Genomic DNA, 22,935 nt, shown 5'->3' with positions numbered 1-22,935 from the left:
CCCACCGGCTGCTGTGATTGCGTGCAGTGAGACATCTGTCACTCAGCGTGGGGGCGTGTCTCACTGCAACCAATCATAGGTGCCTGTGGGTGGGGAAAGCAGGGAATATGAGATGGCTGTGTGCAGAGCACAGCGCGCCCGCTGGTATAAAGGCTCGGTCATGCTGTGCGGGCCGGCCAATCACTGCAATTCCACAACTAACAGGGCTGTGGCATTGCAGTGGTCTGCCAGCCAATCCCTGCATGAGGGCTGGCTCTCAAAAGAGCGCCAACATGCAGGGATGAAGACCACGAGTACAGCACGAGTATCGCGAAATTACTCGGTATCCGCCGAGTAGCCCGAGTACAGTGATACTCGTGCGAGTACCGAGTAGTGACAAGCATACTCGCTCATCACTAATATATATATATATTTAGTATTTATTATTATTTATACCCTAATTTATTATACAGTGTGTCCACTGATTAGAACGTGTAAAACTCACAAGGTTGCGGACGTGAAGCGATACCTCATGGAGACCTTCCTACAAGTCATTGGGTATGATGGCTGCATGGAGTGGCCTCCATGTTCACGTGACCTGACCCCATTGGACTTCTTTCTGTGAGGTCACATCAAACAGCAGGTGTATGCGACCCCTCCACCAACATTGCAGGACCAACGACGACATATCACAGATGCTTGTGCAAATGTGTCACCTACCATATTGCACAACGTGCAGCAAAATACAGTATGCTGTTCAGAGTCCAGATGTGCATTGCAGCTGACGGTGGCCACTTTGAGCATCAAAGTTAAATGAGCACCATATGCGTGACCAGCATTCAATGTTTTGGGGGGTTATGGGTTTCATATCATAGCATTTCTGTATGAAAGGTGTCGAATCGTATTGAATTGATGATGCCCTACAATTTTTTAATTAACTTTTTTTCTCTATCTCGTTCTGTTTTTGAGATAAAAATGCTAACTTTGTTGTTTTCCACCAGGTGGCGCTATAGGTGGTTTCATTGCATAGCGCATGGCTACTTTACTATACCTAGACACCACTTCTATGCCTATAGCTGCCGCCGTTCTTAGGTTAATGGCGGTGGACAGGATATGGGTGGACACACTGTGTATAAAGTACTTGCATTCTATGTAACATTATTTTTTGTATGGTTTGTATAATTATGGTATTTAATGTGAATTTTAAATGACATATAGTTTACTTAATGCTAATTTATGTTTTGTCATTTCTTATTTGGAGCTACTGTTGAAACCAGAAATTTACATACACTATCTAAAAAGACACATCTACAGGTTTTTCTCACTATCTGACATGAAATCAGAATAAACCTTTCCTGTTTTAGGTTAATTAGGTGCCAGAATTATTTATGTTTGCCAAATGATAGAATAATGAGAGAGAGAGAGAGAATATGTTAAGGATTTTTTTTTTTACTTTCTGCAAAGCCACAGGTTTACATACTTTTCAATAGTATTTGATACATACAGTTTGGTGCCCTCAAACAGTATGACTTGGGTGAAATGTTAGAGATAGCCTTTCACAAGCTTCTCACAATAGTTGGTAGGAATTTGGGTCCATTCCTCCTGACAACTGGTGTAACTGAGCTATGTTTGTAGGTCACATTCTCACACCTGCCTTTACATCTTTGCCCATAAATTTTCAATAGGATTGAGATCAGGCTTTCTGATGGCCACCCCAAAACATTGACTTTGTTATGCTTTAGCCACTTTGTAATCAGATTGGCAGTATGCTTCGGGTCATTGTCCACTTGGAAGACCAATTTCTGCCCAAGCTTTAAGTACCTGGCTGATGTCTTGAGATGTTGCTTCAGTAATGCCACATAATCTTCTTTCCTCATAACGCCATCTATTTTGTGAAGTGCACCAGTCCCTCGTACAGCATAACAACCCCACAACATGATGCTGCCACCCCTGTGTTTCACAGTTGTGGTGGTTTTCTTAGGTGTCAAAGCTTCTCCCTTTTTTTTCCAAACGTAACGATGGTCATTATGGCGAAACAGTTCAATTTTAGTTTTGTCAGGCCACAGGGCATTTCTTCAAAAATTATGGTCTTTAGTCCTGTGTACATTTGCAAACATTAATCTCGCCTTTTTATGTTTCTCATGGAGGAATGGCTTCTTCCTGGCAGAGTGGCCTTTCAAGCCCTTGATGATAAGTACTTGTTTCACTATTGATAATCACAAAATCTTAGGAGCTTCTGCCAGCATCTTCACAAGGTCTTTTACTTTTGTTCTTGGGATGATATGCACATGTCTGACTATAGCACGTTCATCTCTGGTACACAGAACCCATCTCCTTCCTGAGCGGTATGATGGCTGGACATTCCCATCTTGTTTGAACTTGCGTATAATTGTTTGTACAGATGAATGAGGCACCTTCTGGTATCTGGAAATTGCACCCAGGGATGAAACAGACTTGTGCAAGACCACAATTCTCTGCCTGAGATCTTGACTGATTTCTTTTGACTTTCACATGATACTACACAAAGAAGCACTGTGTTTTAAGTGTGCATTAAAATACATCCACACGTGTGTCTCTAATTAAATCAGATGTTGCCAATAAACCTATCAGAAACTTCCAAAGACATGGCATCATTATATGGGATGTTTCATATTGTTTAAAGGCTCATAATCTTAGTGTATGTAAAGTTTTGACTTTGCAGAAAGTAATAAAAATGCCTTAAAACATTTTCTCTCTTTCTTATTATTCTGGCATTTGGCAAATATAAAAAAATTTTGGTAATCCTAATTGACCTAAACGGGAAAGGTTTATGCTGATTTCATGTCAGATAGTGAAAAGAAACATGTGTCTTTTTAGATAGCATATGTAAACTTCTGGTTTCAACTGTATATAATGGGGTTCATTTAATGTATATATGTATGCTATGAGTAAGACCTTTACATTCAAAACGCATAAGCCCAAGATCTATACTATAAAACTTTTAGTTTTTTTGCCTTTGGATATGATGATGGATAACCACCCTTTTTTCTTGGCGAATCCTAAATACTGGCTTTCAGCTATTCCATACATCAAGCATGGGAGGAACAGATTTTTCTGTCCATTGATATGCAACGTTATTACTGGGTGAGCTGAAACCCCCCACATTTTTTCCCTTTATATACCGTATGAGCCCCCACATAGCCCCTATATTCAGGATGAGCCATAACTTAGCCTCCTTTATTCAGTATAAGCCCTCTCATCACTCCCTATATACAGTGTGAGAACATACATAGCTTCCTATATACAGTACAGTATGAGGCATCGCATAGCCCCTATATACTGCAAGAGCCCCCAGATAGCCCCTATATAACGTATGAGCTTTCACATAGCCCCCTACATACAGTATGATACCCCACATAGCCCCTATACACAGTATGACCCCTCACATATTCTACTATATACAGGATGAGCCCCCCACATAGCACTCTATACATAGTATAAGCCCCACATAAGCCCCTATGTACAGTGTGACCATATACCTCCTTATATGAAGGATGAGCCCGTGTGCATAACCTCCCTATATATAATATATAGTCATAGCCAAAAGTGTTGGTACCCTTGAAAAAGCTCTAGAAAATGAAATGAAGTATTTATCCTAGAAAATTATTGCAATGACACAAGTGCAAATATTTTAATAACGCTAAAAAGAGAGAAAAAAAACAACAAATTGAATTCAATTTTAGACAAAACACCAAAAAATAGCTGGACAAAACTCTTGACACATGTCCAAAATTGTGGGTAAACCATTTTTTTTTCAAGCACAGGATGCTTGTTCAAACTCATATGTGACAAGTAACAGGTTTGGGCAATATGAAAATCACACTTGAAAACCAAATAAAAAGGGGACAAGTGTGTCTGGGTGTGCCACCCAAAGCATGGAGAACAGAGAGAGGAGAAGAGAACTGTCTTAGGACTTGAGAGCCAAATTGTTTAAAAATATTAATAATCTCAAGATTAGAGTTGAGCGCGGTTCGCAGTTCTCCAGTTCGCGGTTCGAATGATTTTGGGGGCTGTTCTAGATCGAACTAGAACTCGAGCTTTTTTCTAAAGCTCGATAGTTCTAGTTACGTTCGAGAACAGTTCTAGCAGCAAAGAGCCAAGCTAATTACTAGCTGGCTTTCCGCTGTAATAGTGTAAGTCACTCTGTGACTCACACTATTATGAAATGTCAGCGTATAGTGTGCGGGAACAGCGCATTCAGATCACTGCTGCTGGGATAATGGCGATCGCCATTTTTTTTTTTCCATGTCTTCCTTCTCTAAGCGCATGCGTGTAGTGGGGCGGGCCAGCATGTCAGCCAATCCCAGACACACACACAGCTAAGTGGACTTTTAGCCAAAGAAGCAATGGCATGTGTGATAGGATGTCCATGTCACATGTCCCTGCATTATAAAAACGGGTATCTGCCTATCCGGACGCCCTTATCTCTTCTGCGTCTGGCTGTCAGTCACCGCTGGCGTAGCTCCTGTCTCCGATACTGCTGTGTACGCTCTACACACAGCGCTATACAGAATAGGGATAGAAGTTTCTATTAGCCCTTGTAAGGGCTAATAACAGCAGGCTCAGAGCCATAGGTGACAGTCAGGTCCGTGGAAACAGATTTTAACAGCTACAGATAACAGTGTCTGTGTACCTAAGATCAGGGACTTCCTCGATGCATTTCCCCATTAGGAGGGATAGAAAGTGAGGCTTCCTTTCCTGTACACTGACCCACAACCCTGCCACTGTACCCTCCTGCCCTTTGCACACTCAAGCTCATTGTTACTAAGCCATTATACTAGCAAACACTGAGTAAACTTAGTGGCATCCTAAAAGTGGCTGTTGGACTTTCATCAGTGTCCCACTAGTGCAAATCTATTTGCAGCACCTCTGCATTGCCCACTCAAGCTCATTGTTACTAAGCCATTATACTAGCAAACACTGAGTAAACTTAGTGGCATCCTAAAAGTGGCTGTTGGACTTCCATTAGTGTCCCACTATTGCAAATCTATTTGCAGCACCTCTGCATTGCATACTCAAACTCATTGTTACTAAGCCATTATACTAGCAAACACTGAGTAAACTTAGTGGCATCCTAAAAGTGGCTGTTGGACTTCCATTAGTGTCCCACTAGTGCAAATCAATTTGCAGCACCACTGCATTGCACACTCAAGCTCATTGTTACTAAGCCATTATACTGGCAAACACTGAGTAAACTTAGTGGCATCCTAAAAGTGGCTGTTGGACTTCCATTAGTGTCCCACTAGTGCAAATCTATTTGCAGCACCTCTGCATTGCACACTCAAACTCATTGTTACTAAGCCATTATACTAGCAAACACTGAGTAAACTTAGTGGCATCCGAAAAGTGGCTGATGGACTTCCATTAGTGTCCCACTAGTGCAAATCTATTTGCAGCCTCTGCAATGTACACTCAAACTCATTGTTACTAAGCCATTATACTAGCAAACACTGAAGAAATTTAGTGGCATCCTAAACATGGCTGTTGGCCTTCCATTAGTGTCCCACTGGTGCAAAGCTATTTGCAGCACCACTGCATTGCACACTCAAACTCATTGTTACTAAGCCATTATACTAGCAAACACTGAGTAAACTTAGTGGCATCCTAAAAGTGGCTGTTGGACTTCCATTAGTGTCCCACTAGTGCAAATCTGTTTGCAGCACCTCTGCATTGCATACTCAAACTCATTGTTACTAAGCCATTATACTAGCAAACACTGAGTAAACTTAGTGGCATCCTAAAAGTGGCTGTTGGACTTCCATTAGTGTCCCACTAGTGCAAATCAATTTGCAGCACCACTGCATTGCACACTCAAGCTCATTGTTACTAAGCCATTATACTGGCAAACACTGAGTAATTTTAGTGGCATCCTAAAAGTGGCTGTTGGACCTCCATTAGTGTCCCACTGGTGCAAAGCTATTTGCAGCACCTCTGCATTACACACTCAAACTCATTGTTACTAAGCCATTATACTAGCAAACACTGAGTAAACTTAATGGCATCCTAAAAGTGGCTGTTGGACTTCCATTAGTGTCCCACTAGTGCAAATCTATTTGCAGCTTCTGCAATGTACACTCAAACTCATTGTTACTAAGCCATTATACTAGCAAACCCTGAAGAAACTTAGTGGCATCCTAAACGTGGCTGTTGGCCTTCCATTAGTGTCCCACTGGTGCAAAGCTATTTGCAGCACCTCTGCATTGCACACTCAAACTCATTGTTACTAAGCCATTATACTAGCAAACACTGAGTAAACTTAGTGACATCCTAAAAGTGGCTGTTGGACTTCCATTAGTGTCCCACTAGTGCAAATCAATTTGCAGCACCACTGCATTGCACACTCAAGCTCATTGTTACTAAGCCATTATACTGGCAAACACTGAGTAAACTTAGTGGCATCCTAAAAGTGGCTGTTGGACCTCCATTAGTGTCCCACTGGTGCAAAGCTATTTGCAGCACCTCTGCATTGCACACTCAAACTCATTGTTACTAAGCCATTATACTAGCAAACACTGAGTAAACTTAGTGGCATCCTAAAAGTGGCTGTTGGACTTCCATTAGTGTCCCACTAGTGCAAATCTATTTGCAGCACCTCTGCATTGCACACTCAAACTCAGTGTTACTAAGCCATTATACTAGCAAACACTGAGTAAACTTAGTGGCATTATAAAAGTGGCTGTTGGACTTCCATTAGTGTCCCACTAGTGCAAATCTATTTGCAGCTTCTGTAATGTACACTCAAACTCATTGTTACTAAGCCATTATACTAGCAAACACTGAAGAAACTTAGTGGCATCCTAAACGTGGCTGTTGGCCTTCCATTAGTGTCCCACTGGTGCAAAGCTATTTGCAGCACCACTGCATTGCACACTCAAACTCATTGTTACTAAGCCATTATACTAGCAAACACTGAGTAAACTTAGTGGCATCCTAAAAGTGACTGTTGGACTTCCATTAGTGTCCCACTAGTGCAAATCTATTTGCAGCACCACTGCATTGCACACTCAAGCTCATTGTTACTAAGGCATTATACTAGCAAACACTGAGTAAACTTAGTGGCATCCTAAAAGTGGCTGTTGGACTTCCATTAGTGTCCCACTAGTGCAAATCTACTTGCAGCACCTCTGCATTGCACACTTAAACTCATTGTTACTAAGCCATTATACTAGCAAACACTGAGTAAACTTGGTGGCATCCTAAAAGTGGCTGTTGGACTTCCATTAGTGTCCCACTAGCGCAAATCTATTTGCAGCACCTCTGCATTGCACACTCAAACTCATTGTTACTAAGCCATTATACTAGCAAACACTGAGTAAACTTAGTGGCATTATAAAAGTGGCTGTTGGACTTCCATTAGTGTCCCACTAGTGCAAATCTATTTGCAGCTTCTGCAATGTACACTCAAACTCATTGTTACTAAGCCATTATACTAGCAAACACTGAAGAAACTTAGTGGCATCCTAAACGTGGCTGTTGGCCTTCCATTAGTGTCCCACTGGTGCAAAGCTATTTGCAGCACCACTGCATTGCACACTCAAACTCATTGTTACTAAGCCATTATACTAGCAAACACTGAGTAAACTTAGTGGCATCCTAAAAGTGACTGTTGGACTTCCATTAGTGTCCCACTAGTGCAAATCTATTTGCAGCACCACTGCATTGCACACTCAAGCTCATTGTTGCTAAGGCATTATACTAGCAAACACTGAGTAAACTTAGTGGCATCCTAAAAGTGGCTGTTGGACTTCCATTAGTGTCCCACTAGTGCAAATCTACTTGCAGCACCTCTGCATTGCCCACTCAAGCTCATTGTTACTAAGCCATTATACTAGCAAACACTGAGTAAACTTAGTGGCATCCTAAAAGTGGCTGTTGGACTTCCATTAGTGTCCCACTAGTGCAAATCTATTTGCAGCTTCTGTAATGTACACTCAAACTCATTGTTACTAAGCCATTATACTAGCAAACACTGAAGAAACTTAGTGGCATCCTAAACGTGGCTGTTGGCCTTCCATTAGTGTCCCACTGGTGCAAAGCTATTTGCAGCACCACTGCATTGCACACTCAAACTCATTGTTACTAAGCCATTATACTAGCAAACACTGAGTAAACTTAGTGGCATCCTAAAAGTGACTGTTGGACTTCCATTAGTGTCCCACTAGTGCAAATCTATTTGCAGCACCACTGCATTGCACACTCAAGCTCATTGTTACTAAGGCATTATACTAGCAAACACTGAGTAAACTTAGTGGCATCCTAAAAGTGGCTGTTGGACTTCCATTAGTGTCCCACTAGTGCAAATCTACTTGCAGCACCTCTGCATTGCACACTTAAACTCATTGTTACTAAGCCATTATACTAGCAAACACTGAGTAAACTTGGTGGCATCCTAAAAGTGGCTGTTGGACTTCCATTAGTGTCCCACTAGCGCAAATCTATTTGCAGCACCTCTGCATTGCACACTCAAACTCATTGTTACTAAGCCATTATACTAGCAAACACTGAGTAAACTTAGTGGCATTATAAAAGTGGCTGTTGGACTTCCATTAGTGTCCCACTAGTGCAAATCTATTTGCAGCTTCTGCAATGTACACTCAAACTCATTGTTACTAAGCCATTATACTAGCAAACACTGAAGAAACTTAGTGGCATCCTAAACGTGGCTGTTGGCCTTCCATTAGTGTCCCACTGGTGCAAAGCTATTTGCAGCACCACTGCATTGCACACTCAAACTCATTGTTACTAAGCCATTATACTAGCAAACACTGAGTAAACTTAGTGGCATCCTAAAAGTGACTGTTGGACTTCCATTAGTGTCCCACTAGTGCAAATCTATTTGCAGCACCACTGCATTGCACACTCAAGCTCATTGTTACTAAGGCATTATACTAGCAAACACTGAGTAAACTTAGTGGCATCCTAAAAGTGGCTGTTGGACTTCCATTAGTGTCCCACTAGTGCAAATCTACTTGCAGCACCTCTGCATTGCACACTTAAACTCATTGTTACTAAGCCATTATACTAGCAAACACTGAGTAAACTTGGTGGCATCCTAAAAGTGGCTGTTGGACTTCCATTAGTGTCCCACTAGCGCAAATCTATTTGCAGCACCTCTGCATTGCACACTCAAACTCATTGTTACTAAGCCATTATACTAGCAAACACTGAGTAAACTTAGTGGCATTATAAAAGTGGCTGTTGGACTTCCATTAGTGTCCCACTAGTGCAAATCTATTTGCAGCTTCTGCAATGTACACTCAAACTCATTGTTACTAAGCCATTATACTAGCAAACACTGAAGAAACTTAGTGGCATCCTAAACGTGGCTGTTGGCCTTCCATTAGTGTCCCACTGGTGCAAAGCTATTTGCAGCACCACTGCATTGCACACTCAAACTCATTGTTACTAAGCCATTATACTAGCAAACACTGAGTAAACTTAGTGGCATCCTAAAAGTGACTGTTGGACTTCCATTAGTGTCCCACTAGTGCAAATCTATTTGCAGCACCACTGCATTGCACACTCAAGCTCATTGTTGCTAAGGCATTATACTAGCAAACACTGAGTAAACTTAGTGGCATCCTAAAAGTGGCTGTTGGACTTCCATTAGTGTCCCACTAGTGCAAATCTACTTGCAGCACCTCTGCATTGCACACTTAAACTCATTGTTACTAAGCCATTATACTAGCAAACACTGAGTAAACTTGGTGGCATCCTAAAAGTGGCTGTTGGACTTCCATTAGTGTCCCACTAGTGCAAATCTATTTGCAGCACCTCTGCATTGCCCACTCAAGCTCATTGTTACTAAGCCATTATACTAGCAAACACTGAGTAAACTTAGTGGCATCCTAAAAGTGGCTGTTGGACTTCCATTAGTGTCCCACTAGTGCAAATCTATTTGCAGCACCTCTGCATTGCATACTCAAACTCATTGTTACTAAGCCATTATACTAGCAAACACTGAGTAAACTTAGTAACATCATAAAAGTGGCTGTTGGACTTCCATTAGTGTCCCACTAGTGCAAATCAATTTGCAGCACCACTGCATTGCACACTCAAGCTCATTGTTACTAAGCCATTATACTGGCAAACACTGAGTAAACTTAGTGGCATCCTAAAAGTGGCTGTTGGACCTCCATTAGTGTCCCACTGGTGCAAAGCTATTTGCAGCACCTCTGCATTGCACACTCAAACTCATTGTTACTAAGCCATTATACTAGCAAACACTGAGTAAACTTAGTGGCATCCTAAAAGTGGCTGTTGGACTTCCATTAGTGTCCCACTAGTGCAAATCTATTTGCAGCACCTCTGCATTGCACACTCAAACTCATTGTTACTAAGCCATTATACTAGCAAACACTGAGTAAACTTAGTGGCATCCTAAAAGTGGCTGTTGGACTTCCATTAGTGTCCCACTAGTGCAAATCTATTTGCAGCCTCTGCAATGTACACTCAAACTCATTGTTACTAAGCCATTATACTAGCAAACACTGAAGAAACTTAGTGGCATCCTAAACGTGGCTGTTGGCCTTCCATTAGTGTCCCACTGGTGCAAAGCTATTTGCAGCACCACTGCATTGCACACTCAAACTCATTGTTACTAAGCCATTATACTAGCAAACACTGAGTAAACTTAGTGGCATCCTAAAAGTGACTGTTGGACTTCTATTAGTGTCCCACTAGTGCAAATCTATTTGCAGCACCACTGCATTGCACACTCAAGCTCATTGTTACTAAGCCATTATACTAGCAAACACTGAGTAAACTTAGTGGCATCCTAAAAGTGGCTGTTGGACTTCCATTAGTGTCCCACTGGTGCAAAGCTATTTGCAGCACCTCTGCATTGCACACTCAAGTTCATTGTTACTAAGCCATTATACTAGCAAACACTGAGTAAACTTAGTGGCATCCTAAAAGTGGCTGTTGGACTTCCATTAGTGTACCACTGGTGCAAAGCTATTTGCAGTACCACTGCATTGCACACTCAAGCTCATTGTTACTAAGCCATTATACTAGCAAACTATGCTGCCAGTTTAAGGGCCGTAGTTGCATTGTCAGGGATAGTTATTGTTATTTATTCTGCTGTTAATAAAGATAGACCACCGCTGCAATCTACACCACCTCTCAATTTTTCTACCACATTTTAAGTGCACAATCTTGTCGCAATCAAATTGAGTGGCAAAATGACAGATGCTGGTGGAAAGGGAAAGAGGAAAAAAAGGGTTTGTCCATGGGGAAGGTGGCAAAGCTCCATTAATATCTGCTGAAGATAGACCATCTTACAGCAAAAGTAAGATGTCTACTACTTACCGTGGACAATCCGATGTGCTCCCTTTTTTACGGACACGAACAACTGGAACAAAGGTAGATGATGGCCAAAAAAAAGAAAATCCTTGAATGGATCTCAAGTGGTCCAACAAGTGCCCTCTCCGCCACCTCAACTACCGCATCCAAAAAACACCAGTCCTCTAAGTTGTCATCCCAATCACACTTGCGTTCTCCCAGCTCTGAAGTCTCCATCCACCCTGCACAGTATGGTGGAACTGAGATGGCTGAGTCTGCAGAGCTGTTCAGTCACATTATAGCCTGGGAATCAGAGGTCTGCTCCCAAGCTACAGTGAGTATAGACCAGGAAATGGTCTGCAATGATGCCCAGAACCTTTGTGACTCAGATTCAGGCTGTGATGAACAAGTTTGTGAGCATAATGTTGACCCTTATTCACAAACTGAAACACCTGTTGTAATAGATAATGAGGAACATACTGATGACGATGAGACGCAGATACCAGATTGGGATGACATCTTAAATATTCGGTCAGGGCAAGAAGAGGCTCGGTCTGAGGGTGAGGGGAGTGCAAACACAACAATTGATGAGGAAGTTCTAGATCCCACCTACTGTCAACCCACAGTCAGGCACTCGAGGAGGTCAACAGAGGCGGTGGAGGAGGATGCTACTGACGATGAAGTTACCTTGCACCTTCCTGGACAGAGGAGTAGTACTGATAGCACGTCTACAACTGCATCCTCAGCCACCACTCTACCTCTGAGCACTAGTCGGGGGGGCTCAGCAGGTCGCATGCCCTCTAAGCCTTACCTAGCCTGGACCTTTTTTGACATAGAAAAAGATCGCCTAAATCATGTGATATGTAAAATTTGTCGTGATTCTGTTAGTAGAGGTCAAAACCTCAGGAGTTTGACAACTTCTTGCATGAATCGTCACATGAATAAATATCATATGTCCCAGTGGGAAGCTCACCGTGCTGCAATATGGTCTAGCGGAGTGAACCATCCATCGCCTGCCCCTTCAAGTGCTTCCGCGCACTCTTCATCTTCTAGGACTGTGGGGACAGCTGTCACACCTGGTTTTCCACGCACAAGTTCCACCACTGTAACCGCAGCAGGCAGTTTGCTTGGTAGGTCGTCATTCGGTTTGGAAGGGGAAACAAGTGCGTGTGTATAGCTCTCTCAGACATCGATAGCATCAACGTTGGATGAAGGCAACATCATGTCTACGCCTGCACTTTCCTCACAAGCCTGCATTTTTTCAGGGACACCCTACTCACCACCGTCTACACACAGCAGCCAGATCTCTGTCCCACAGATGTGGACAAATAAAAGGCCATTTCCTGCGACCCCTGACAAAGCTAAGAGGTTGATTTTATCCCTCTGTAAGCTCTTGGCTACCGAAATGCTGCCTTTCCGCCTGGTGGACACACAGGATTTTAGAGACCTTATGTCTGTCGCTGTGCCCCATTACCAGATGACCAGTCGCCACTACTTCTCTAAGAAAGGTGTGCCTGCGCTACACCAGCATGTCGCACACAACATCACCGCTTCCTTGAGAAACTCTGTGTATGAACGGGTGCATTTCACCACCGATACTTGGACCAGTAAGCTTGGACAGGGATGTTACATGTCGCTGACTGGGCACTGGGTAACTATGGTGATAGATGGTGAAGGGTCTACTGCACAAGTCTTGCCGTCCCCACGACTTGTGTGTCAATCCTCTGTCTGTCCAAGTTCCGCCACTGCTTCTGCCTACTGCACCTCGTCTGGGTCCTCCACCTCCACCCCAAACCTGCCTGGTCAGGCCACCAGCGTTCTAACTGCGCAGAGGGAATCACGCACCCCTCATTACTATGCTGGCAGCAGAGCGCAATGGCATCAGGCGGTCTTTAGCTTGAAATGTCTTGGAAATAAGAGTCATACAGCGGCTGAGTTGTGGGCAGCTCTGGAGACTGAGTTTAATAAATGGTTGTCTCCACTCAACCTGCAGCCTGGTAAGGCCGTGTGCGACAATGCTGCAAACCTGGGTGCGGCCCTTCGCCTGGGCAAGGGGACACACGTGCCTTGTATGGCTCACGTGTTGAACCTTGTTGTCCAGCAATTTTTAACACACTATCCAGGCCTAGATGGCCTTCTGAACTGGGCACGAAAACTGTCACTTCCGCCATTCAACCACCGCTACTGAGCGACTTGCATCACTCCAGAAGTCTTTCGGCCTGCCGGTTCATCGCCTGAAATGCGATGTGCCGACACGCTGGAATTCGACTCTCCACATGTTACAGCGACTATGGCAGCACCATCGAGCCCTGGTGCAATACGTCATGACGTATAGCCTGGGCCAACGAGATGCAGAGGTGGGGCAGATCACCCTGATGGAGTGGTCTCAGATCAAGGACCTATGCATCCTTCTGCGACGAATATGTCTAGCGCTGACAATGCCATTATCAGCATGACAATTCCAGTCATTTACATGCTGGAGCACACGCTAAACACTATTCGGAGTCAGGGGGTGGGACAACAGGAAGGGGAGGAACTACAGGAGGATTCATATGTGCAAGACACAACAACATCACCAAGGTTCAGACGTTCATCATCACCAACGCGGCAGGCATGGGACCATGGGGGACAGGGATCAACAAGGGCGCATAGTAGCAAGCGAAATGTTGAGGAAGGTGCAGGAGAACATGTAGAAATGGAGGACGAACTGTCCATGGACATGGAAGACTCAGCGGATGAGGGAGACCTTGGTCAAATTTCTGTTGAAAGAGGTTGGGGGGAGATGTCAGAGGAAGAAAGAACGGTTAGTACCTCTATGCCACAAACACAGCATGGACTTGGTCCGCATGGCTGCGCAAGACACATGAGCGCCTTCTTGCTGCACTACCTCCAACATGAGCCTCGTATTGTCAAAATTAGAAGTGATGATGACTACTGACTTGCCACACTATTAGATCCCCGGTACAAGTCCAAATTTTGTGACATAATTCCAGCCATAGAAAGGGACGCATGTATGCAGGAGTATCAGCAGAAGCTGTCACTCGATCTTAGCTCGGCTTTTCCACCAAACAACGGTGGTGCAGGGAGTGAATCTCCCAGTTGTAACTTGACAAACATGGGACGGTCTCGTCATCTTCAACAGTCTACCTGTACCAGTAGCACCGTGTCTGGTGCTGGTAACAGCAATTTTATTGTATCTTTTCATAATTTTTTTAAACCATCCTTTGCAAGGCCACCAGAGACAACAAGTCTGACACATAGTCAACGGCTGGAGAGGATGATACAGGAGTATCTCCAAATGAACATCGATGCTATGACTTTGCAAATGGAACCTTGCTCATTTTGGGCTTCAAATCTTGAAAAATGGCCAGAGCTCTCCACTTACGCCTTGGAGATTTTGTCATGTCCAGCAGCCAGCGTTGTCTCTGAACGTGTCTTCAGTGCTGCTGGGTGTGTGCTGACAGATAAGCACACGCGTCTGTCCAGTGACAATGTGGACAGACTAACGTTCATCAAAATGAACAAGTCATGGATCCACAAGGAATTTACTACCCCTGTGTCATCCTGGGGAGAGTAAATGCTTGTGGATTTTGAATGTGCTTGATGCAAATCTAGCTGTGAAGTGTACAACTGGGGCACAAGTGCTGCCACTGAAGGGGTGGGTGTGTGTGTGGCCCAATTTTTGGAAAAAAGGGAGACTCTGCTTGGAGTAACCCTTGCTTGCTGTGTTTTTTAAAAGGAGCCAAGATGAACAAGTCATGGTTCAGCAAAGACTTTGCTACCTACCCCGGGGTCATCCTGGGGACAGTTAAGTATGGCGTATTTTAGAATGTGCTTGATGCAAATCTACCTGTGAAGTGTACAACTGGGGCACAAGTGCTGCCACTGAAGGGGTGGGTGTGTGTGGGGCCCAATTTTTGGAAAAAAGGGAGACTCCGCTTGGAGTAACCTTGCGGTGTTTTACATGATTTTAGAAGGGCATGCCATGCCTATATCTGTGTCTCCTCCTCTTTTTCCTTGTCTAGCTCTTTTGTTTTCGCATGAGTATATGTCCTTGTCACTTTCCTATGTGTTTGTGTTGTGTTTTGAGTTGTTTGTCACCTTTTGGACACCTTTGAGGGTGTTTTCTAGGTGTTTTTATGTGTTTGTGATTGGCTCCCATTGTTTCCTATGCGGTTCGAGCAGTTCGCCGAACCAAACTCGAACGAGACCTCCGTTCGGCGAACCGAACTCGAGCCGAACCACGACCGGTTTGCTCATCTCTACTCAAGATTGCAAGTCCATTTCCTAAGATCTTGATGTTCCATGGTTCACAACATAATCAAGTAGTTTACAGCCCATAGAACTATAGCTAATCTCCCTGGATGTGGAGGAATAGAAAAATTGGTGAAAAGTTGTAACTCAGGATAATGTGGGTGATGGATAAGCATGGGTGATGGATAAGCAGCCCCAATTAAGTTCCAAATTAGTTCAAGCTGTCCTGCAAGCTCTGGGTGTGTCAGTATCAGTATCAGGGCAAACTATCCATCAATATTTGAATGAAATTAAATGCTGTGGCAGGAGACCCAGGAGGATCCGACTGCTGACACATAAAAAATTTAGACTGCAGTTTGCTAAAATCAAGTAAGCTAAAATCCTTCTGGGAAAGTCTTGTGGACAGATGAGACCAAGATATAGCTTTTTTGGTAAAGTACATTATTGTACTGTTTTCCTAAAATAGAATGAGGCCTACAAAGAAAGGAACACAGTACCTTCAGTCAAATATGGTGCAGGTTTAAAGATGTTTTAGGGTTGTCTTGCTTTCTCTGGCACTTGTTGCCTTGACTGTGTGCAAGGCATCATGAAATCTGAATACTCCCAAATGATTTTGGGTCGCAATGCAGTGCCCAGTCTCAGAAATCTAAGTTTGTGTCCTAGGTCATGGGTCTTCCATCAGGACAACGACCCCAAACATACTTCAAGAGACACCCAGAAATTGATGAAAACAAAGCACTGGAGAATTCTGCAGTGGCCAGCGATGAGTCCGGATTTAAATCTCTTTGAACACCTGTGTAGAGATTTTAAAATTGCTGTTGGGAGAAGGCGCTCTTTAAATATGAGAGACCTGGAGCAGTTTGGAAAGGAAGTGTGGTGCAGAATTCCAGCTGAGAGCTTGTTGATGGTAATAGGAAGTGATTGATTTCTGTTATTTATTCCAAAGGGTGTTCAACTAAATATTAAGTTGAGGGTGCCAACAATTTTGTCCTGCCCATTTCTGGAATTTTGTGTGAAAATATGTTCAGAAATATTTCATTTTCTTGATCAATTTGCGGGGTGCCAACACTTTTAGTCATGACTGTACAATATGAAAAATCCACATAGCCTCCTACATACAGGATGAGCCTTAATACTGTCCCTGTATACAGCATGAGCCGCTACAAAACCCCTATATCCTATTTGAGAACCTCACATAGCTCCATATATACAGTATAAGCCCTCCCATAACCCCCTATATACAAGCACACATCCCACATATAAAATAAAACCACATACTTACCTCCTGTTTCCCCAGTGCTCTGTTCAGATCCCCAGGGCTTCATTTTTTCTTGATGCTGGTGCATACATGCAGGCACGATGATGTCATATAATACCGATAACTTTGTTGCACCAAAACTTCACTGATGTTGGTTGCTCCCCATTTTGCATTGATAGTAATGGAGGTCCAGAACAGCTCTCTGTCCAGAGATGTGCACCAGAATAAAGGGAGAAACATTAGTATGCGTTGCCGATGGTGGTGCACAAAACATTATAAACAGGGCAATCTGGCCATGAGTAGCTCCAGCACCTTGGACTTCTGTCCCAGATTGCCCTCATTATAATCCACTTATGCATAAGTTACACCACAACTCTTGATGAATTGGTCAGGCAGAATTCATCCATCACCGTCCCTCTCCAGCTCTGCCTACTTTGGCCAAAACTGTCGTGAAAACACACCAAAAGTCATTATTTTTCTGCATACTTCCTGGTACTCAAATGTTTTGCAACATTTAAAGGAGGTGTTTCAGGAAAACGTCTTCATGGATCGGACCAATTGATTTGTGAGTCACTCGTATGTGCCACAAAACTGTTGAAAACAGCAGTCAACTGTATATTGTTTTATCATGTTGTTCTTAGCAAAAACTGTAGCTCAACCACTATGTGTAGATATAATCTAATTGTAAAGGAATCATAGAAAATGTGTTATCATATCTAAAAGTACAGCAAAGAGCACCTTGGAATATTGTTGATCATTTAGAATGTGTGAACATTTTAGCTTTCTCATGAAGTTGAAAGCCACAGCTTTGAAATGACTGCTCAGCTGCACAATCCTCTGGGACCTTTTCATTGTGGAGTGGTCAGAAGGGAGATTGTAATGCTCAGGTTCAGTGAAAGTGCAAAGTAGGACAGTTGTACTGCTTGCTTATTGAGAGGTTTAATGTTTTAATAATTTATTTCAGACTATTTCAAGAGGTTGCAATGGTGTAAAGTGAAAAGTGCATACTTATAGGAGATGCTTAAAGGGTTTTTTTCAGCTTGATAAATGGATAAAACTGCAAAGTTCTTGTACAAACAAGTAATTTTGCAATATGCCAGTTATTAAAATTCCTCCCCTGTGTTTACAAGAAGGGAGGGATTTTTAGTTCTATAACTTCTATAGGTTACTGGCCACCTCTGCAGTGTATCAGTGGCGGTCGGTTTTCTAAGCAAGGAGGGTGTACTTAGAACCTATGCTTTGCTCCAGAAGGCCAACAGTTCATGCCAGTTGTATAGCAGACCAGTGGACACTCCCTTGGTTTAAAAGTAGGAAGCTTTCCGCCTGTAGTATCAAGTAGCATAAGAAAACTAAGAATGTGCAGACATTGAGTATTTGATGAGTTTTTTACTTCAGTATTTGTAAGCTATAAACTAGTAGTGGAACAATCCCAGGAAAAGTATAATAGAAACACAATCAACACTTCTACATTTTTTTTGCCTACTCCTGGTTTTATCAAACAAATACTGGGGAAGAGAATTCACCAAATACTCAACCTGTGCACATTTTTAGTTTTCTTATGCTACTTGATTCTACAAACAGAAAACTGCCTACTTTTGAAGCAAGGGAAAGGGCACTGTTCCGCTTTTCCCACTGGCATGAACTGTTGGTCTTCTCGAGCACACCTCTTCCTGGAATGCAGAGATCAGAATAGTCACAAAAAAATGACAAAGGGTCAAATCAACCTACCTACCAGGGTAGGGATAAATTGATCAGACACAGTAATTATTAATTTTATAAAGTTTTTATTATTTATTTTAATTATTTCAATAAAATTGACTGATTGATTTGACCCTTTGTTGTTTTTTTTGTGTGAATATCCTGATTAGGTTTGTTCTGATGGTCTTGCCATTATCGTCTAGTTGCACCCTTATGTATTTACAAAGTTTATTTAGCATTGTTGTGGTATAAGGTATCGGGTGTCTTGGTGCTTATATCTCATATACTGGAATGCAGAGAGTCTAACGGAAGGGGAGCTCTTAAAGAAAAAACTTGCGAACAACTTGTTCTCAAGGGCGGCATGGTGGCTCAGTGGTTAGCACTGCAGTCTTGCAGTGCTGGGGTCCTGGGTTCAAATCCCACCAAGGACACCATCTGCAAGGAGTTTGTATGTTCTCCCCGTGTTTGTGTGGGTTTCCTCCGGGTACTCTGGTTTCCTCCCACACTCCAAAGACATACAGATAGGGAATTTAGATTGTGAGCCCCAATGGGGACAGTGTTCCTGATGTATGTAAAGCGCTGCGGAATATGTTAGAGCTATATAAAAATAAAGATTTATTTATTTATTTTATTTAGTTAAGAGTACATTCCCACAATCAGCATACACTGCATTCTCCACACAGCGTATCCTCTCCTGTGGAAACACAAGTGTTCTCCAAAGGGGAATGCGGCGTCCGGGCCTACGATCAGGGTTCTGGGCGCTGTGTTTACAAAAATATACAAATATGTTACAAACAATACAGAATAGAGAATTACATAAAGTAAAATTGATAAACAAAAGAAAATTACTAAACCTGATCCAACTGCAATGGCTTCAGATATATGGAGGGAAGGACGCCAATGGAACGTGGAACAATTCTACATGGCAATGTACCTTCCTGCCATTGAACAAGGACTCAATTTAAATGTCTGTATTTATTAATAAACAGTCACTGCCTCATACCCCTCCTTGGTGACCTCATGTGGGGCTATTTGTAGTATGTGCTCGGCCCTTCAGAATTTTATGAGATCCCCAACTTGTACGTTATCTTTGCCCCTAGAAGCTGCAGGTAGGATATATGACTGTCATCTTTCCTATCACAATTTTATCTGTTCATAGGTAGGAAATATGGCATATATATTGTCATCAGTCTGAACAATATCAATTTGGTGGGACTCCGGCCATCCATCAGCAATGCAGTAAAATGTTTTGCATTCACCAATTCCAAAATATGTCTTTCCTATCTATTGTATTGATGCAGATCATAAAACCTCAATTCAGAATTTCTATAAGGGAGCAAAGGATTTGAATGTACGCTAGTTTTCTGTTCACTGGGGTTCATATTGCTACTAGTCATTAATCTGCCCTTCTCCATATTCTTGTGCATTCAAGCTGAGGCTGGGCTCACATCTGCTATCTATTTAATTACTTGTTTCTTAAAGAAGGGGGTCAGCTGCATAGGGGTCCTGTGGAGGTTGAATGTTAGATTGCAAGTTCTTTTTTCTCCTGAGTTATAATTAGTTTCTCCATTCAGTTCATTGGGGGGTAGGTATCCAGAGACCAAAGTGATATCATATAGATTTTATATTTCTCAATGACATGCAGAGTTTATGGAGCTCCACACTGACATTCAGAACTCCATTTTCATTCAGAGACCTTCAACGGTTAAAACATAGTATCCCCCAGTATCTTCATCAGGAATTCTGAGTCAGTATAAAAAAAGTATTAATTTGAAATTTCTTGCAGAGCCTTTGACATTGAAAATTTTCTATATAGAAGTTTATTATATGTAGATGTTTATTATTACTATTATTATTACTCTCTGAAATAATGTGGTTCTTTTTTTTCTTTAGGCCCTGCTCCTAAAGGTGGAGATCATTTATCATCTAGTAGACAGGTAAGTGTAATACTAGTCTATTGTTTTGTTTAGGATCCAGAAGGTGTTTTTGTTTGTAAATGAGTAATTGTAAGTACACAGTGCTATATAATATGGTTAGAGATGGGCGAATAGTCAAATATTCGGGTTCGGATTATTCAAGCCAAATCATTTCTATTATTCGTGCATTTGTCATGAATAATGAACCCAATTCTATTCAATTGGAAACGTGAATAATTTTCAGGAGGACCTTGGAAGTCGATCTGGGAGGGCTGTAAAAATTTTGAAATGGATAGAAAAGTGTTGGCACTGAATGAGAACTGCATGAGGAAAATGCCTGGATTCATATCTGAATCATTTCTAGGAATAATATTGTCAGAGTATTATGGGGATTAAAATGGGACAGTTAGACTTACCGAGATTACCTGTCACACTATGTCTGGGTACGCTCATTAGATCTCATGCATATGCACTGCTTTCCCTGCCCATCCTCTCTGTGATTGGCTGCAGTCAGACTGCCGGTGTGCAAGCATCTCTGATTGGCTGCCCTCACAGTAGCTGTTTGGGTCCCATAATGGAATGTAAAAATAAATAAACACAAAAAATGATGCAGGGTCCCCATATATTGATACCCAGCACAGATAAAGCATACGACTACAGGCTGCAGCCCCCAGCTGTGTGCATTATCTTGGCTGTGTATCAAAATAAGAGGGACCCCAGGCAGCTTTATTACCTTATTTAAATAAATAATTTTAAAAAATGGCATGTGATCACCCCCGTTTTGATATTAAGCCAAGATAAAGCCCAACAGCTGGGGGCTGGTATTCTCAGGCTCATGGTTATTGGACCCAGCCTAAAAAAAAAACAGCCTGCAGCCACCCAGAATTGTCGCATTCATTAGATGTGACAATCCCGTCACTTTAGCCGGCTTATCCTGATAACCCTGTTGCGGTGGCAATTGGGGTAATATAAGGGGTTAAAGACAGCTGTGATTTATCAAAAATCCTAGCTGCCACTAAATCCTGGATTAGTAATGGGGAGGGATCTATGAGACAGCCAATTACTAATGCTGTAAGTAAAAAGAAATAAACACAAAACACAGACAAAAATCTTTTATTTAAAAAAAATCCTCTTTCTCCAATTTATTGACCTCAAAACACCCAGGTCTGACATAATCCACACCATGACATACAACAACGATCCCGATTCTGCTACATACTGATATCGCTGCATGCTGGCATATTAGAAAACATGACTGCCTGCTGTTGCTTCAGGCAGATACTGACTGAGACACAGCTGTGAGCGATGACATCATTCAGTTTATCTGTGGTCACAGCTGGAGGTTCCCACAATACTCCACCTGTGACCACAAGTAAACTTACCTCAGGTGAACTCATTGAACTCATCTCAGGTGAACTTATTGAGATCAATCAATCCTGCATCTTCTAGCAGAAAACCGTGTTTTTTTTTCCAAGAGTTGCAGATTTTATTTCTGAAATTTATACACCAAATTCCTGCACCAAATCTGCATATTTTGGGAAAAAAAAATGCATCAAAACGTGATGCGGTTTTGCCCTGATTTTTTGCCAGGAGATGCAGATTTGGCCGTGAAATTGATTCACCAATTTCCTGCCCCAAATCTGCATCTTCTAGCAAAAAATGCATCAAAATGCAATGTGGCTTTGGTGCGATTTTTTTTGCCAGCAGATGCAGAAATTTAAACATGAAGTTCCTCACCAAATTTGCATCTTCTGAAGAAAAACAAAAAAATCCATCAAAATGCAGTTTTGCAGTGTTTTTTTGCCAGGAGATGCAGATTTGATGCTGAAATTTATTCACCAAACATCTGCACCAAATAATGCATAAAAACTTGAGAACTCAAAGAAACTTAAAGGCTCTCTTAAAGGCTCTTTTAGGGTTTCTGGTCCTCATAGAAGCCTGGTGAGTAATAAATATCGCAAATACCTAATATGTGTGCGAGTAACAAATAGTGCCGACTATATTCGCTCATCACTAAATATGATGATTGCAGTGTATTAAAAGGATAAAAAAAAATTATGTGAGTGCTTTGTTAAAGCAAGAAGAATTTCAATGTTAAACTCCAAACCAAGGTAAACTTAAATGTATTAAATGTATGTACAGCATCTATAAACATTTACAACTCTGCAGCATTTGGTTAAGCCTATATTCAGGTGGGATTTTAGTACTCATTTTTTTAAATCAACTTATTGTTGATTTTCAAAACTTTTACAATATAATAATACAAAACCCTTACCCACTCCTTTAGACTTAATTGAAAAAAAAAAGTTAATTGGATAGATGGGCAAAATGAGCAATTATAAGTAGAGATGAGCGGTGTTCAAAGCAAACCGTTTGCCATTTTCAAATTTGAGTTGTTTTGGGCGATGTTTGAGTCGTTCGACGAACTTGAACGATTTGCTTCACGTTCGACAGTTCGAGTTAACGTTCGATAACGGTTCGATCACCAAAAGCGTGGCTTTTTACAGT

At 42.1% G+C, this 22,935-nt stretch overlaps 1 protein-coding gene across 2 annotated transcripts in view; it reads left to right on the top strand.

The window, feature by feature from the left end:
- Positions 1-22,935, top strand: part of SMOC2 (SPARC related modular calcium binding 2) — a 767,036-nt gene that overhangs the window by 727,729 nt on the left and 16,372 nt on the right. For both annotated transcript variants that reach the window (XM_075339692.1, XM_075339691.1), the window contains one exon: positions 20,405-20,448. In XM_075339692.1, coding sequence (XP_075195807.1) covers positions 20,405-20,448 — 44 coding nt within the window. The remainder of the gene's footprint in view (positions 1-20,404; positions 20,449-22,935) is intronic.

Source organism: Anomaloglossus baeobatrachus, chromosome 3 (genome assembly GCF_048569485.1).
Source record: "Anomaloglossus baeobatrachus isolate aAnoBae1 chromosome 3, aAnoBae1.hap1, whole genome shotgun sequence".
Classification (NCBI taxonomy): domain Eukaryota; kingdom Metazoa; phylum Chordata; class Amphibia; order Anura; family Aromobatidae; genus Anomaloglossus; species Anomaloglossus baeobatrachus.
Note: the sequence above shows the minus strand (reverse complement) of the source record. Positions and strands in the feature narration are given on the sequence as shown.